This window comes from Charadrius vociferus, unplaced genomic scaffold (assembly GCF_000708025.1).
Source record: "Charadrius vociferus isolate BGI_N301 unplaced genomic scaffold, ASM70802v2 scaffold235, whole genome shotgun sequence".
Taxonomy (NCBI): Eukaryota; Metazoa; Chordata; class Aves; order Charadriiformes; family Charadriidae; genus Charadrius; species Charadrius vociferus.
The window spans coordinates 2876488-2891748 of NW_009648536.1; the positions used below are offsets into that span (position 1 = coordinate 2876488).

Consider the following 15261-nt stretch of genomic DNA (forward strand, 5'->3'; position numbering starts at 1 on the left):
AATTGTTGTTGTTGGTCTTTTAAATGCAGAAGAACTGATGCTAATTTACCCTCTGCTCTGCTACCACTGGCAGGCAAGTGACATTAAATGTGGTTAAAAAGTATGTTTAAACAGAGTCTCACCCACCTTCTGCTTTTACTTTTCTTCAATTCTTCATTCAAAATAAGCACAATATTAAAAGTTTTTAAAATAGTTTGGAAGTGATTTTTTTGCATCACATAGTAAAATGTTAAAAAGAGATTTTGTTACTTTGGTGTGCATAAATGTTCCACCACAACTCTCTGGATTGCTGATACATGCATTTCTATCTTTTTCTCCCTGCTCCTTCTCACTGTGTTTTTTTTTGCAGAGGTTCTTGTGCTTTTTCTTATCTGCTTGTCTTTTCCCCTTGACCTGGAGCATTTGCACATTAGCGCTTACTGAAATACTTTGTGGTGAATTTAGACCAAAACAAATTAAGACCTTGCAGTTCAAGATAGTTCAGCTCTGTGGCTGGCTCCACTTGTACAGCAGTTCAGTACACTATAATATGTAGACACTGTTGGCACTGGCAGACTGTTCATCATCTGTCTGACAGCGGGTCAACACTGCAAGCAAAACGGCACTTGGCTACTTGAATTCAAGAATCTAATATTCTCCCTCCCCCCCCGAGTAAGACCTGCAACCTGCTTTGAATAATTCAGACCTTATACATTATGAAGTTCTTTGCATTGTGATGGACACAGCTATTTGTCTGTAACTATTCATTTTTCTTTAAAGGAAGTCAGGATAATTTACACTTGAAGCATACTTGGACAAATCTAGGACACCTGTTAACTTGAACCAAGCTGGAATTCTTGTGAAAAGTTAAGCATTTGCTTCCTGGCTGCTGGGAAAAGATTCTACTTTCAGGTACGTCTGGAAATAAGCTTGCTTCTTACTTCATCTGCATTAGGCTTTTGGCAATTGCAGAGTGGAATTTACCAGTAATAATAAACGGATTATTTTATGTGCTGAACAACAAGGATTTTTGAGAAGTCTTACAAATTTCTCTTTGGGAGGGGACTGTGTGTGTGCGCTTGACTGAATCTTTCCTGCATTTCCTAAGAGAACAAGTGCTTTATCTTCATTCTCACCACCCATATCTTTGAACATCACTTTTTCCCTTTACTCTGTCTTCTACCTTAACACTAGCCACTGTGCCCTTTGAGGACACTATGGATATTTTTTTGCCAGTGGGAGTGTTTGTCATTCATACTAAATCTCAAATGGTGCTGAGGTTCAGTTAATGGTCCTGTAGACTGCAACCTTAATTGCTTGGAGGCACCGTTTGAGGAAGCAGTGTACCCTGAGGACACTATGTCCTTAAAAGGATAGGAAAATTGAGTCCTTAGCACGATATGGTTTCTGTCCAAGAAATGTATTCAGGTCTTGCTTAAATAAGAATACCAAACGCTCCATGTTTCTCACTGTGCCTCTAGTCCCAGTTATCCTATAGATAAATGAAATGGCAGTCACAAACAAGTATGTTGTGGCATCTCACAACTTTGTCAGTTAAGTTTAAAGAACTGTATTTACTGGCTTCAGCACAAGCTTTGTTTGGTAAAACTCTTTCAAGGACATGAAAATATTGTCTGTTAAGTAACTGATAGGAATTTCTGTTTTATTATAATCAGACTTCTGAGCTTGATAGGACTGAATTATAATGTAGAATTGTACTCTATTTATATAGCAATAGTTTATTTTAAAAGCTGGATCAAATATTTTGAAGAGAGAAGAGTTTGTGACAGTGTGGAGAAAGGCAATCAATGTGAATTAACTTATTTAACACTTCTAGTGTGGACATATCCAATATGGTGGTAGCATTTCATAATTAAAGAACAGAAGATATTGTAATTTTTAGTTTTAATATCTTCCAGGTTATCGGAGATGGTCATTTGAAGAATCAGGTTTCCGATATGAACAAAGTAAAAACATCATCTGAAAAAAGGTAAATTTAAAACTATAGCAACTTCTCAACATCAAGCTATTTGAGGTTTGTGGAAGAAATAGTCTTTATCTTAATAATAAGATAGACAAAATATACATTATGGGTCCCTAGTAAGAACGTGTAAGTTGTTGTCCTGAAACACAGAGGGAATCAATATTAATTAGCATAAAGTAGCTTCACATTTAATAAATAACTCTTTAAATATAAAACTTTCAGTTAGTGTTAGACATGTTCAAACATAAAATAAACATTAATTTTCATTGAAACAATTATCAATAAATTTAATCATTTCATGCAAATATTGGCAAAATGTAAAATTATTTCTGCTGAAGGAATTAATGGACAACTTTATAATAGTGTATAAGAAGCCATGAATTTGTCATAAGATGTGTATCATTCTCCAACAATCCTGCAATCCAGCACACAGCTAGGACAAAGAAGAGTGAGACTACAGAAGATTGCAAGAGTTGAAAAGTTGTGTTTGTTATTTTCATGATAATTTGTTTTAGCAAATACCTGAAAAAGCTACAAGATTATCTGTGGAAGACAACATGTCTGTCAAGCATCAGAAAACTGTTGAAAAACTTTGTCTTACTTTTTTCTTAAACTATCACAGGTTAAACCACATTGTTAAATCAAACCATCTAATCAGATTTTTTAAAAAAATAAAAATCTAAAGGTGGCAAGATAGGGAATTTTGGCTTCAGTCTTAGTTCTCTGAAATACCAATTATTTTTTAAATGAGTGGATGAACTTGCATGAAGGATGTGCTCTACTGTGTATTAATGTTATATCATGGGATGGAATTAAATTGTGAATTTAAGTGCTTGCATGTAGAATCATCTTTGCTTTTGCTGACTTTAACAGTACAATGGCTTGACATCACAGATTGGTTGTTCCTGTTTGAGAGATGGATCAAAAGAAATAGTAAAGAAACTCTTACGTTTTCTACGTACAGTATATTAGTTTCTTAAGTATTATGATAAGCAAAGTCAAACTCTCAGTCAAAAATGGTATTCTTGGAAATAATACTAATTATATATAATACATAAAGTATACTATCACAAAGAATATTGGATATTTGCAGAGTGGCTAGTTAAATGCCATTTATTCTTCTTTAGTTATTGAGTTAAAATGAAAGTTTCCATCCCTGCAATTCAAAACAGTTGTTCCCTCAGTCATGAATAAATTATGGTGAATTTATTGTACAGAGATAGCTATGAACTAATCAGAAGTATCAGCTTGTTAAAGGTTATTTGGTAATTGGGGAGATGGTTGAGGGGAAAAAAAGAAAGGGAAATGGTTAGCATTGGAATAAAATTAAAACAAACTATTGAGAAGCCTGCCTACTTCAAAATAGTTTTTTAAAGGCTCACTGTAACGTGGTGAAACACAGAAGACCTGTTTGCTGTGGGGGAAGAGGACACTCTCTGATGCTTCAGGGTGCTGGCTAGTCAGCCAGCAGTTTCAGAGGAAGTAGGTGCAGTTGGGAAACTGAAGGTTTCTGATTACTTCCTTCATTTGACTATTATCTTTTGGAAGGCTTCTTGCAAGATGAATAGCTGAAAAATTTTTATAAGCCACCATGTCAGCCATTAGAGTTAGCTTTCTCATCATGAGCAGACACTCAGTGTAATGATGTGGTTTAGTGCTTGTGTAGCAGAAGTAGTGTACGGTGAGTAATGAAGGGTTATGAATCTAGCACTTTATAATCAGAACAAGCATGCTTAAACCTTTTGGGAGTTGGTGGGACTGGAAGAAATGTCCCTGCAGTGAGGGAACTTTCTTTGAGAAGATGTTTTCTTTTTGAGGGAGTTCTTTCAAACGTGAACACTTGAAGTCCTCTGTTTCTCGCTGTCTGGGCAGTTGCTTCCTCTATATCTACTCATAGCTTTCCTAAACAGAGAAGGAGGAAATCCACAAAGCTCTCTGGTTAGCTAGAGTCACGCTGTATGCTTTGGCAACAGCTGAGGTGACGGCAAGCTTGTTCATGCGTCCTTTCTGCAAGTAAGATGGTGGTGTGAGGGGCGTTTTGAGCTGCATCATTAGAACATGGGATGGAGAAAGCATTTCCTGCCTATGGACACATGCAGTGTATGGGATCAAATAAGCCTGGTAAACATCACCTTGGGATGCTTATTCTAGGTTGCTGAATCTATCCCAGAAAAATAATTATCAGTTGTCTTGAGAAGGCATGAGATTTGGGTTAAGTAGGGAACAGAGATGGCAAACCTAGTAGTTGTGTCTGTGGGAGTCAAGGGAGCAGAAGCCGAGTAGCTGTAGGTCAGCCACCTTCTCTTCTTTGCACAGAAGGATCCTGGAAGAACTTGCCAAATGAGGGAGGCAGCAAACAGCCAATGGTAGTTTGAGTTGATCTTGAAAATGCGTCTGATTTTTCATGTGTGAGAGATTAACAGGTGCCACGGGCAGGAAAGTGGCCTTTAAGTACCATGTATGTGTTTAAAGCTTTACGAAAATAACTACTGCACATGACTGCCATCAGGAAGCTAAGGCAAGTGCTCCATCCAAGTGCTCTGGAGTGGAGCACTGACTGGATACCAGAGCAGTGGTAGTTGATTGCTGACAGAAGGAAATAGTGCACAGTTTGTTTCTGTGTGTGCTCTTTCTTCCTCTTTCTGGTTTCAATTAATGACTAAAAATACCTTCAGCTTTGACTAACGATCTGAAAGAGAAGAAAGAGTTCTTGTTAAAATTGCACACAGCTTGAAGATGGAAAGATCTGCAAAAATGTTGGAGGACCAGATGATTTCAAAATACTCTTGTGAAATGCAGAAAATGGTTAAGAATATTTGACGGAAATACATGCAAGGTACTCTGCTTGGAGAGGCATATACCACTGGAATGGATAAAGGACAGTCACATTTGTAGTGAGCAGAGCCAGAAATAGTAAGATTAAACTGCAGGGAGGAAAAATTCCAAATAAAGGGATACAAAATGTTAGAACGAAGTTAATGAATCACCATTTTTGCAGGTTGTGAAGGACTGGTTGGCTGTATGTCTGTCATGAAGAGCAGCTGTGGTGTTCGTCCAGCTCTGAAGAGGATAGTTTATATGGCCTTATAAAGTTTCTTCTGGTGCTCCTTGGTCATGATTTTTATAACTAAAGATAGTAGAGGTGATGTAACAGTCAGTGACTACAGAGTGCTCTTGTGAGAAGGCTTTAGAATGGGTGGGGTGAAAAATGTCTCTTGTAGTAGCAAGAAGGGTTCTTCACATTGTGGGAAAACAGGTCTTGTATGAAAGGCTGGTGACAGTGCTCAGGGTATTCGTGTGAGGTTCTGTGATGTCAGCAGCTTAAGAGGAAATATAGCTCTGACAGGACACAGTTTTTATTGTGCCATTCTGACTATTTCTGTGGTTTACCTAGGTCTTGGATTAAAAATACTGAATTCCATGGTGTCTCTGTTTTGGAGAGCTATCTTCTAGATTTGGATCCTGAATGTTTTGTTGGTCAAAACATATGTATTTGCATTGCAAATGTCCAAAAGAGTTCCATTGCAAATTGGGCTTGCATTTTGTTCTGAGGTCAAAAGGGTTGTCTCAGACGTTACTACATACAGGAGCAGAGTCTGTCAGGCTTGCTGCCGTAATTCCTGTCCTAGAGCTTTTTTGATTTACGATGCAGACATTGAGGGCTGTCACATTATTACAACCTCTATGCATATTAGTGTAGAATATTGATAAATAAGAGTACAATTCTTGTTTTAAGAAGAAAACTCAGTCATAGCTAAGAGGAAATCAGGACTTTAGTTTATATTTCAGCATAGACTCTGAGCTGGTGTTATTTTCAAGAACACTTTATTGGGTATGCCAAAGACATGAAGTTTATTCATCTATATTTCTGTTGGAAGACTTCTTGCAAGATAAATAGCCTAAAACCATTCTAAAGATACTTCTTTAACTGCTACAATGAGTGCTTATTGCTCTTGATAGAAACCCTGGCCCCAGAAAGAGATTATACTTCTAAATCTTAGGACTTAATTTGTTATTAATTAATATCTCACCCAGTAGTGAGAATGACTTGCCCTTCCTAAACCTTTTAAAGCTTTTCTTAAGTAGAGAAATCATGTTAGATGCTAACTTCCTGTACCTGGTATATTGCTTCCATGTGCCAGAGTTGCTTGATGTCCAGGTTTGAGGTAAAACAGGACCAGTTTTCTTCAATAGCTTTACTTTTTAGCTGGGCTTCTCCTAAGTACGGAGATTAACAGCGTAGTGTGCAGACAATGTTCGCTGTCAGAGTGATAAGACTGATGTTTACAGCTGATGCCCAGGCATGGTATGCAGAGAGGCTCTTGCTTATACTTACTGCTGTAACACCCAAGGTCAGACAACTTTGTTATTTACCCCGTAGGAGGGTTGGAAGTGGAAAAGTGTAGAGGGGTCCCACCTGCAGGGAGAAGTGGACAGGACAGGTGACCCAAAACTGACCAACAGGGTATTCCATCCCATCTGCCTCGTGCTGTATAAAAGCTGAGGGACCAAAGGGTCAGCTCTCTTTTTTTCAACGGCTGGTATCCGAGGAGGACTCTGTTCGTTTCGATCCAGAATCCAGTTCCTGTACATCACTGAGTCCAGTCTGGGACTTCCCCAGTGTCAGCTGGTGATGTGACTGTCATCCTGGGAGCTTGATATGGTTTTGTATATATTTAATTATTTTCTTTTTATTTTATTATTAATATTTCATTGAAGTAGTTTAGTTCCATCTAAAATCATGTGTCTCTCTCTCCCCACTCCCCCCTCTTTGAAGAGAGAGGTGGGGGAGGCAGCATCTGTTGGTCCCATCTGGGGTGTCCCACATCCCAGTGGCGGGTTCGGCCCAGACCATGACACTTGAATATTGCAGGTCGCAGCAGTCAAAAATCAAGTTTACTCTGAAATTTTAATGCCTGTAAATGAGTTTTGTCTTTAAGAAAACTTACATTTCCCTTTTTTGTTTGTTCTTAAGGATATTCTTTGCTTTCTTGTGTTGTTTCCATCTTTCAAACTGCATTTATTTCATTGTGAGACCAAGGATGTACCACAATGGAAATTATACATATGCACACACACACAAATTGAAGCAGCATTCCTGTTACATATTGGCTTATTTGTGGGTTGTCTGGGCTTTTAAGTGTTTTGATTGTGGAATTGGTGAAGATAACATCCTTTGAAAGTTTGTCAGTTTGTATACCAGATCAATAGAGCTTGTGGACTTCATTAAAATTCTGGGTTTGTTTTGGAGTATTTCAGGTTCAGTGGATAAATGGAGGAACAGAATTAAAACAAAGCTTGTGCAAATAATAACAGCTTTATACTATTCAACCTGTTTTTTGCTGATGAGAAAGGATTGGAGGGATTATGCTTCACTTATTCAAGGAAAGTAATATTTCAGCAACCAAGACATTTATTTTAGATCAAAAAAATACTTTTAAGTCAAAGTCTAGCAAATAACTGAGAAGTTGATACACTTATTTCACGATATAAAAATATTTTGATGTAAGGTCTATAATTAGTACAACCATTTCTTATTACTGATGTTAACAGCTTGTAAGTATCATTTGTAATTTGAAATTGGTTTTTGGTTATGCTTCTCATTTAGATACCTGTGTGGAAAAGTGAAACTGGTGGAAGCAGTTTCCTCAGCAGCTGTTATATCAATTGGCTTTCACAGCAGCACAACTTTTGCTGCCAGCTACCTCTTTTTTTTTTTTCTTGATTTTAACATTTTTGTCCGCATCTAAACTTACTATTTTAGTAGAGTTAACTGTGTGAAACCTTTTCACAGATGTAAAATACAAATCAAGGAGTAATAATTCCTCATTGTTACAAGCAAAACTGACAGTATTTATAAAGCTAATGTTATATACTTTAGTTTTATTGCAGATAGTCAGAACAGTATGTGTGTAAAATGAATTACTGATGATTATTGCAGGGCTCTAATTTTGCAAAAGTGAAAAGTCAAGGAAGATAATCCTTGGAAATAATAATTTCCTGTAGTTAATTACATTACTATAATTCAAATGTTAAACATTTGTCTAAAAATTACTTTCATGTGGGAATGTGAATCTCAAAACTATTCTGAATTATTTTTATGATCTAAAACTGGAGACCAAATAAAACAATTTCTAGACTGACTATTTTGAATACTATAAACATTTACATTCATTCTTTCTCTGTAATCTACCTATCTATATCAATGCCTGGTTTGAAATTGTTTCTTGTATTAAAGTACATCTTCAAAGTGATTTTATGATGTCAGGCCAAAATACCCATTTGTTCAAAATGAATTCAAACTCTGATGATAACTTTGAACACCTTCCAATGTTTTTTTTTCTTCAAAATGGTGGGTGCTGGTTTACTCACTTCATGAATGATAATCTTTTCTTTCCCTTCCTTTCCGAAACACCAGCCTGTAAGACAAACAGTCTTTGGGACTGTTTGAAGCCAGTTTTTCCTTGAATGGCAGGTTTGATACAATACGCTGGCACTCAATATAAACTATTTTAAATGTAAGTTACTCTGATTGACATAGATAAACAACATTTTTACCTATATCTTGATTTTTATTTGCTGCAACCAATTTGCCTGTTCACAGTTGCTCTTGGAGATGCTGTTATATATAATTAGTCTTCTGCAATGCAGACTTTGCAAAATCTGTAAGTTTGCCAGAATTAAGGAGAACTAAGACTTTTCCAATCGAGATAAAATATGAAGGTGAATTAGCCACTCCCCTTACTCCGACATGGGATTTCTGTTGTTGATGGTTTTTTTTTTCTCTGATCTAGATGGAAAAATGAATATAAAAAATCTTTGTTGTAGTGTTTCTACCAGTTCCCGGACTGTGTCTCTGCTGTCACAGCTGGAGAAGATAAATTTGGACTCTGTATTAGGAGAAGCAGATAATGCCAGATATGTTACCTCAAAGATCCTTCATCTGGTTCAGAGTCAAGGTAAATATCTAAGTTTTGTGGTTTTAGTAGTTTTTTAGTGGGTTTTAGTAGTTGTGTTTTTTTTTGAGCCTTCCTTCTTCTATTTCTTCTTTGCTGGCATTTTCTTTAATTTTTCATTCTGTTTGCTGAAGTTGATTATCCATCTGTTTTTGTCGCTAATTGTTGAAAGCATCTATTTAAGGCCATGTTTAAAGTTATCTGATATAGTATTGGCTACATTGAGTGCATTTTGTATTGTCAAACAGCTATAATTAAGTAATAATTCACAGTGTGTGTATATATATATGAGAAGTGGAAGTATCTGGAAGAGAGCTTTGTTACAGATTTTTTTTCTTTACAGTTTTTTTCTGGGGCATGACAATATTGTTGAACAAGTGAAAGCAAAAATGAGTTTTAAAATTGCTTAAATCTTTCACTTATTTTAGTTTTATATACATATATGCAATTTTTAATAGGTTTTATTGTCTGCACTGTAGATTTTCTGATCAATCTGTACAGGATCGCTTTTTTTCCCTTGCAAACTATATTTTAAAAGAAAAATGGTCTTTTTCTCATTGGCAGAAAAAACCAGGAAGGAGATGACTTCTAAGGGCTCTACTGGAATAGAAGTTATCTTGTCAACCCTAGAGGTAAAATCCTTTAATCTGTGTGGTTATGGGTACATAGCTAGTTAACATTTTATCATTGGGCTTTGTATTATTAAATATATTGTTTTCCTAGCTAGTCTCCAAAACTTGTGTAGGACCTTAATGACTAGATATGGTCTTTAAGAATTCATTTCCCTTACTTTTTATGTATTCTAAGGAATTTTTTGTCAACTATCGCTTCTAATTAATATGCCATACTACATGCTCAAGTTCAATTGGTTTTGTAGTTCATTCATGCTGTGTAGTGGGATGGTTAGCTATGTGGTTACATCTTAAGTTATGTTTGATTTAGTGGTGGCAATTTCTCTGGGCTTTAAGTATCTAAACCACGGTATTAGACACATACATTAACCAAAGAAATCTTTCTGGTTTTATTGCAGAATACAAAAGATCCTCAGACTATTCTAAATATACTGAATATTCTCATTGAGGTAGTCTCAGTTGGTAAGTTTTCGTCAAGGAGTGATTTGTGATTATATTCCTATATTCTTCTGCAGAATTTTGGGGTTCGGGTTGTTATTTTTTTCTGGTTTTTTTGTTATTGTTTGTTTCTGACATTTTGTAAAGCTGATTTACATGCAGAATAAAAAGAACATAAAGACTGAAGTTACCTTTCAAATAATTATACACAAATAATTTACATTGCTATAAAACTAAGTCCAGCATGTTCCTGCATGCTGCAGTCACATATGAAGAAGGTATTGCTGTTCTAAAGACCTTCTTTATGATAACTGTAACTTAGATGCTTAATTCTTCTTTGGCTTCAGAGATATCAGTTGAGTTTTAATTTCTAGGTGGCGGTCGGAGAGCAAGCGTCTTAGTCACTAAAGGAGGGACACAGATCTTATTGCAGCTTCTTTTGACGGCCAGCAAAGACTCTCCACCAAATGAAGAACTAATGGTGCTTCTTCATACTCTTCTTGCAAAAATTGGTCCAAAAGGTGATAATGATATACTTAAGTAATATGGCTTAATACTTTACAGTTTTATAATTGAAACTTAAGAAAAAATTTCTTTCTATTATTGTGTAAGCATCCGTGTACTCGGTAGAGGAGAACAAAAGGAGGAGTAAAATAGAGGGGAGGAAAGAATGGTGAAAAATAGATATGCAGAGTTGACGTTATCAGTAGAAGGAGTTCACAGTACATTTAACTTTTATTTTTGGATAATAATTTCAAAATTAGTGTGATTGATCTTGTATTTCTTTGATGTCAGACAAAAAGATTGGCATGAAAGCAAGAATTAATGGTGCCCTAAACATATCATTGAATTTAGTGAAGCAGAATCTGCAGAACCACAAGCTAGTATTGCCATGTCTTCAAGTATTAAGAGTTTACTCAACCAACTGTAAGTATTGCAGTTAATTATTTTCTTTCCCATGTGGTACAAAGTTTTTTTACCTAAATATGGTTAAAATATCAAATCTAAATGCTTGTCCAATGTTAGATATTTAAAATAATTACTTTTATCTGAAAATTTGTTTTTTATGTTGTTAGGTTGCTTAAATTCTAATAAAAGCTGTGAAGCACATTTGTACTTCATGTGCATGTTTGGTTTTTGTTCATGTGTGTGTATATATGTGTGTGTATATATATCTAGTTGGGAGGAGGGGTTAACCAATGCGATTGGATGTGTGGAATTTTGATTTATCTAATTTGTACAAATGCTGATGCTTTAAGATCTAAACCAGAAATGCTAATGTTGTGCTTGCAAAAGCACTTCAAATTAAATATTCATTCCCTTTATTACACATGGTCATGTTTGGGTTGTTTTTTTTTGCGTTTTATAATTTTATTTCATTCTTGATTGCTAATTTAAAAGTTGTTTCACACAGGAAATATATCTTACTTCATTTAACCTTTCCTTTATTCCTCGAGGTGAAATGCCCTACTGTTGAACTAACACTCTTCCACAGCAGCTTAATTCTTTGTTTGGGCAGGCATTAGGAAGTTGACAAAAATAACATGGTTCTTGCTGTATCTCTACTGTCGGTTAGATGCTCTAAAGTTTTTTTCCTTTGAGTTCAAAATGGCCATTGAATCTCTTAAATAAGTGCAAGAAACTGAAAACATAACCACATTGCTCCAAGAGAACTGATTTGATGATCTGTAAGATTATGTTTTAAGTACATTCACATGAGCATCTGTAATTCATAAAGTCCCAATAGTTTTAAAATGTGGAAGGTTTATTTCTGTTGAGCTAATAATGAGGTAAAATGCTTCTAAATGGAAGGGTTTAATACAGATAGTTACGTAGCTTAGCTGAAAACTTGCTTCATCCTGAAAATGGGAAATTGAACTGAGTCTCTAATTTGGATTCTGCTGAAACCAATTCTATCTTTCTGTATTTCCCTCTCCTTACAAACAGGAAAACTAGTAGTTTATTACATTCCAATGGGTAGTACTATTTAAAATTTGTGTACCAGCTGCTACCAGAATAGAGTCCTAACTTTCTTAGATTCTAGTGGTGTAATGTTGCTGCTAATGATGATGAAATTGCAACTTGGGTTCAAGTACTAAATAATGTTGAACTCAATTCTTAGTTGCTCTCTTCCCACTTTATTAGGCTGGCATATTGCTAAACTATGTTGGGAATTGAATTTGTGTGCCTGTTCCAGCAGTTTGTATTGTCAGTGGGCATTGGGCTTCAGCCATGTATACGTCCAGTGTGCATTTCTTGAACGTAGGACTTTCTGTTAACTTGCTCCCTTTCAAATAGATAATTTTTGTAATATTTTTTTTTTCTGACAACATATATGCATAACATGTAGCTCAGGAAAGCTTATACCGATTGGCATTTCCAAATTTGACAGTGAACACTTGACTTTCAAATCCTGGTGGACATCCTTGTCTATCCCGATACTGAAGGATAATACCAAGTCATGGAACTTGTTAGACCTGAAATTTTAGAAACCCTGCTGTATTGATAAACTGTGAGATATTTTTTTTTAAAGAAAATTCTTTTTATGATACATCTTACTAACAAAGGAAGCAGAGGCATGCATTGGAAGTAGTACCTGATTTTATTTGTAAAGTAATAATTAATTTCTGTGTTCTTTTCCAAGTGTTATCAGGATTGTATTATCACACTAATTACGTGTAGAGTAGTGTCCGCTTGTTATTCTATGTCTTAAAGTGTGAACACATCTAACTTTTTTGTACTTAAAGATTAACTCACTTTGATTTTAGTTTGAGTACATTGATTTTTTTTTTTCTGTTGCCTTTCTTATTATATTATCTTAAAATGGATTGTTTTTAACTCTTTCAGCTGTAAATTCAGTGTCCTTGGGAAAGAATGGAGTAGTAGAACTGATGTTTAAGATCATTGGCCCTTTTACTAAAAAGAACACTAGCCTTATGAAGTAAGTAAGGTCTCTTTAGTATAGTATTTGGAAAACCTTAGATATGTTTCATAACTTACTTGAAAATGAAAAATAATATTAGAGAAATAAAATGTAACTCATATTTGCAAGGTAAATTGAAGGGAGGTGGGAAGGAGAACCACAAAACCGACAGTTTAATTTTCCCCGGTAGAGTAACACAAAATATTTGAATATCTAGTTACAATACTAGTAAAAGAATATAAATGTTATTTTTTGTATCTAATAGTCCTGCATGGAGACTGTACCACGGTAATTCCCAAATCAGCATGAACAGATCAAGACAATCCCATCACTTTTCAATTTGTTGAATTGGTTCCCACATCTCCCTTGAGTTTTTAGAGTGACACTATCTGTTCTATTTTGTAATAAAATTTTCTATCTGTTTTACTTCAAAGCAATTATAGACTCTCAGAGCAAAAACGTAACATAGAGTAGGAAGCACCAGCAATATCTGTCTAGTGGGCTATTGTATTTTAAAAAAAAAAAATTAAAATTCCTGTGTACCTTAGAGTCATGACTTTAGATTCACCCCCATTTTTTTTTAAGTGAATTTACGGTAAAAATAGATAAGTGGATCTAACTGAAGATAGCCCGTTCTTTATACGCTACCACCCTTTTGAAGTACATACCTGAGGAAAACTGATTTTTTCACCTACTTAGCAAAATAATTATCTCATGTTGTTGATATTCTGACTTCAGTACAAAAGAAACAGTGTTATGTTATCTAAATCTGGTATGTGTGGCCACTGGAATATCTTTTAAAAAAATGCCCTGCCCCTTTAAGCCCCAGCTAAAATTAGACATATGAACTTACTATTCCATGATGTGAGTGATCATGATATCCTTGTTTATGGTCTAGGATCAGATGCGTGAAGTCTATCTTTACAAAGAGAGTAAAAATAAGTATATATGTTTTCTAGTTGTACCTCTTGAGTTAATTGAGACGAGATCTTTATGTACAAGAAAAATCTTACACTGATGCTCTTGTGTTGTAGTACAGGTTGATGAGCAGTACTCCTCAATATATCATACGCTGCCAGTTTTGACTTACAGTTTTCTAAAATAGTGTCCTTTGCTTTGTGGAAGTACTTGTTCTGCTGCTAACATACTTCCGAAACTCATGCTTTTACCTCATACTTTGAGTATGGTTCATAAACATTAGGTTGTCACTTACTGTGCTTTTCTGCAAAGGCTGAAAGTTTGTATAGCCATTGTGTTGATGTTTTTGAATTTCACCATCAGACTTCAGGAATAGCAGAGATGCATGATATTTTAGTAAAATGAAATTTTAAAAGCAAAGTCTGTGATACAGTGCAACCAAGAAAACATGAGGATAGATGCTAAATAAATCTGATAGCATTAAGTATTTTGTGTAGCTATACAGTGTTGTAGATTAAGCTTACTGGTTGGTTGTTGTTTTGACTTTTCTTGTTATGTTGACAGGGTTGCTTTAGACACACTTGCTGCATTGCTAAAATCAAGTAAGTGTTTGACTATGAGAAACTGACGAGTTTGAGAGTGAGAGGGTGTGTGTGTGTGTGTATACACAGAATTAAACAAAAAGTAAGTCTGAGCCCAAAACAAAATCAAGGCCAGGAAATTTAGAAATAAGGCTGTAGTTTTATCTGCAGTCTCTGGGGCTTTAGTATTTGTGTGATACATACATCTATGTTTAATAATTAGTTACTATCTCTTCAGTTACACAGCAGAAATGCTGCACAGCTTCTGCAGAACTGATCTGGATCCAAGGTGGAGAAATAGCCTTTTACAGTTGCTCACCTCAGCCCTTTAGTAACAGATAACTGTAGCTTAACTCCTGTGGATCTTCTTTATACGTACATGGGAAAATATCTGTTGGATGTCAGAGAAAAATACAGGGTTTCTTCAGGTACCTTTCTGTGTGATTAGGTCTTGGGTCCTAACAACAAGTCTGTCAGTGATGCTCATGAAGTGGAACCAGGGCTAACGAAACGATGGTCTGGTCCCAGACACTGGCTATCTCAGCTGTGAGCAGTGGCTCCTGACAAATGCAGATTTTGCACCAGGATTGTAACTGACAAGAAATTAAAATCTGATTCTCTCAAAATGGTTGTATAAAAGCTACAGCGTTCCTAGTCATTTTAGTCGAGTTGCATAAGAACTGAGGCATGATTGTATTTGCAGAAAAACATTTCAGACAAATGATAGGAGACCTCTGTACTGATTATTACAGGGTGCTGAGTTTTCTCATATTTAGTCAGTGTGATACCTTGGTCTTAATGTTTTGTGTATTTACTAATTTTGGAATGTCTCCTTGGGAAGTTTAGGGAA

At 35.5% G+C, this 15261-nt stretch overlaps 1 protein-coding gene across 1 annotated transcript in view; it reads left to right on the forward strand.

Annotated features, from left to right (window-relative positions):
* The first annotated feature begins 1937 nt into the window (after positions 1 to 1937).
* AGTPBP1 (ATP/GTP binding protein 1) overlaps positions 1938 to 15261 on the forward strand; it is a 57415-nt gene continuing 44091 nt past the window's right edge. Inside the window, exons 1-8 of the mRNA XM_009885844.1 lie at positions 1938 to 1969; positions 8792 to 8922; positions 9484 to 9551; positions 9950 to 10013; positions 10364 to 10510; positions 10785 to 10916; positions 12837 to 12930; positions 14395 to 14432. Of these exons, the coding sequence (XP_009884146.1) occupies positions 1938 to 1969; positions 8792 to 8922; positions 9484 to 9551; positions 9950 to 10013; positions 10364 to 10510; positions 10785 to 10916; positions 12837 to 12930; positions 14395 to 14432 (706 nt within the window). The remainder of the gene's footprint in view (positions 1970 to 8791; positions 8923 to 9483; positions 9552 to 9949; positions 10014 to 10363; positions 10511 to 10784; positions 10917 to 12836; positions 12931 to 14394; positions 14433 to 15261) is intronic.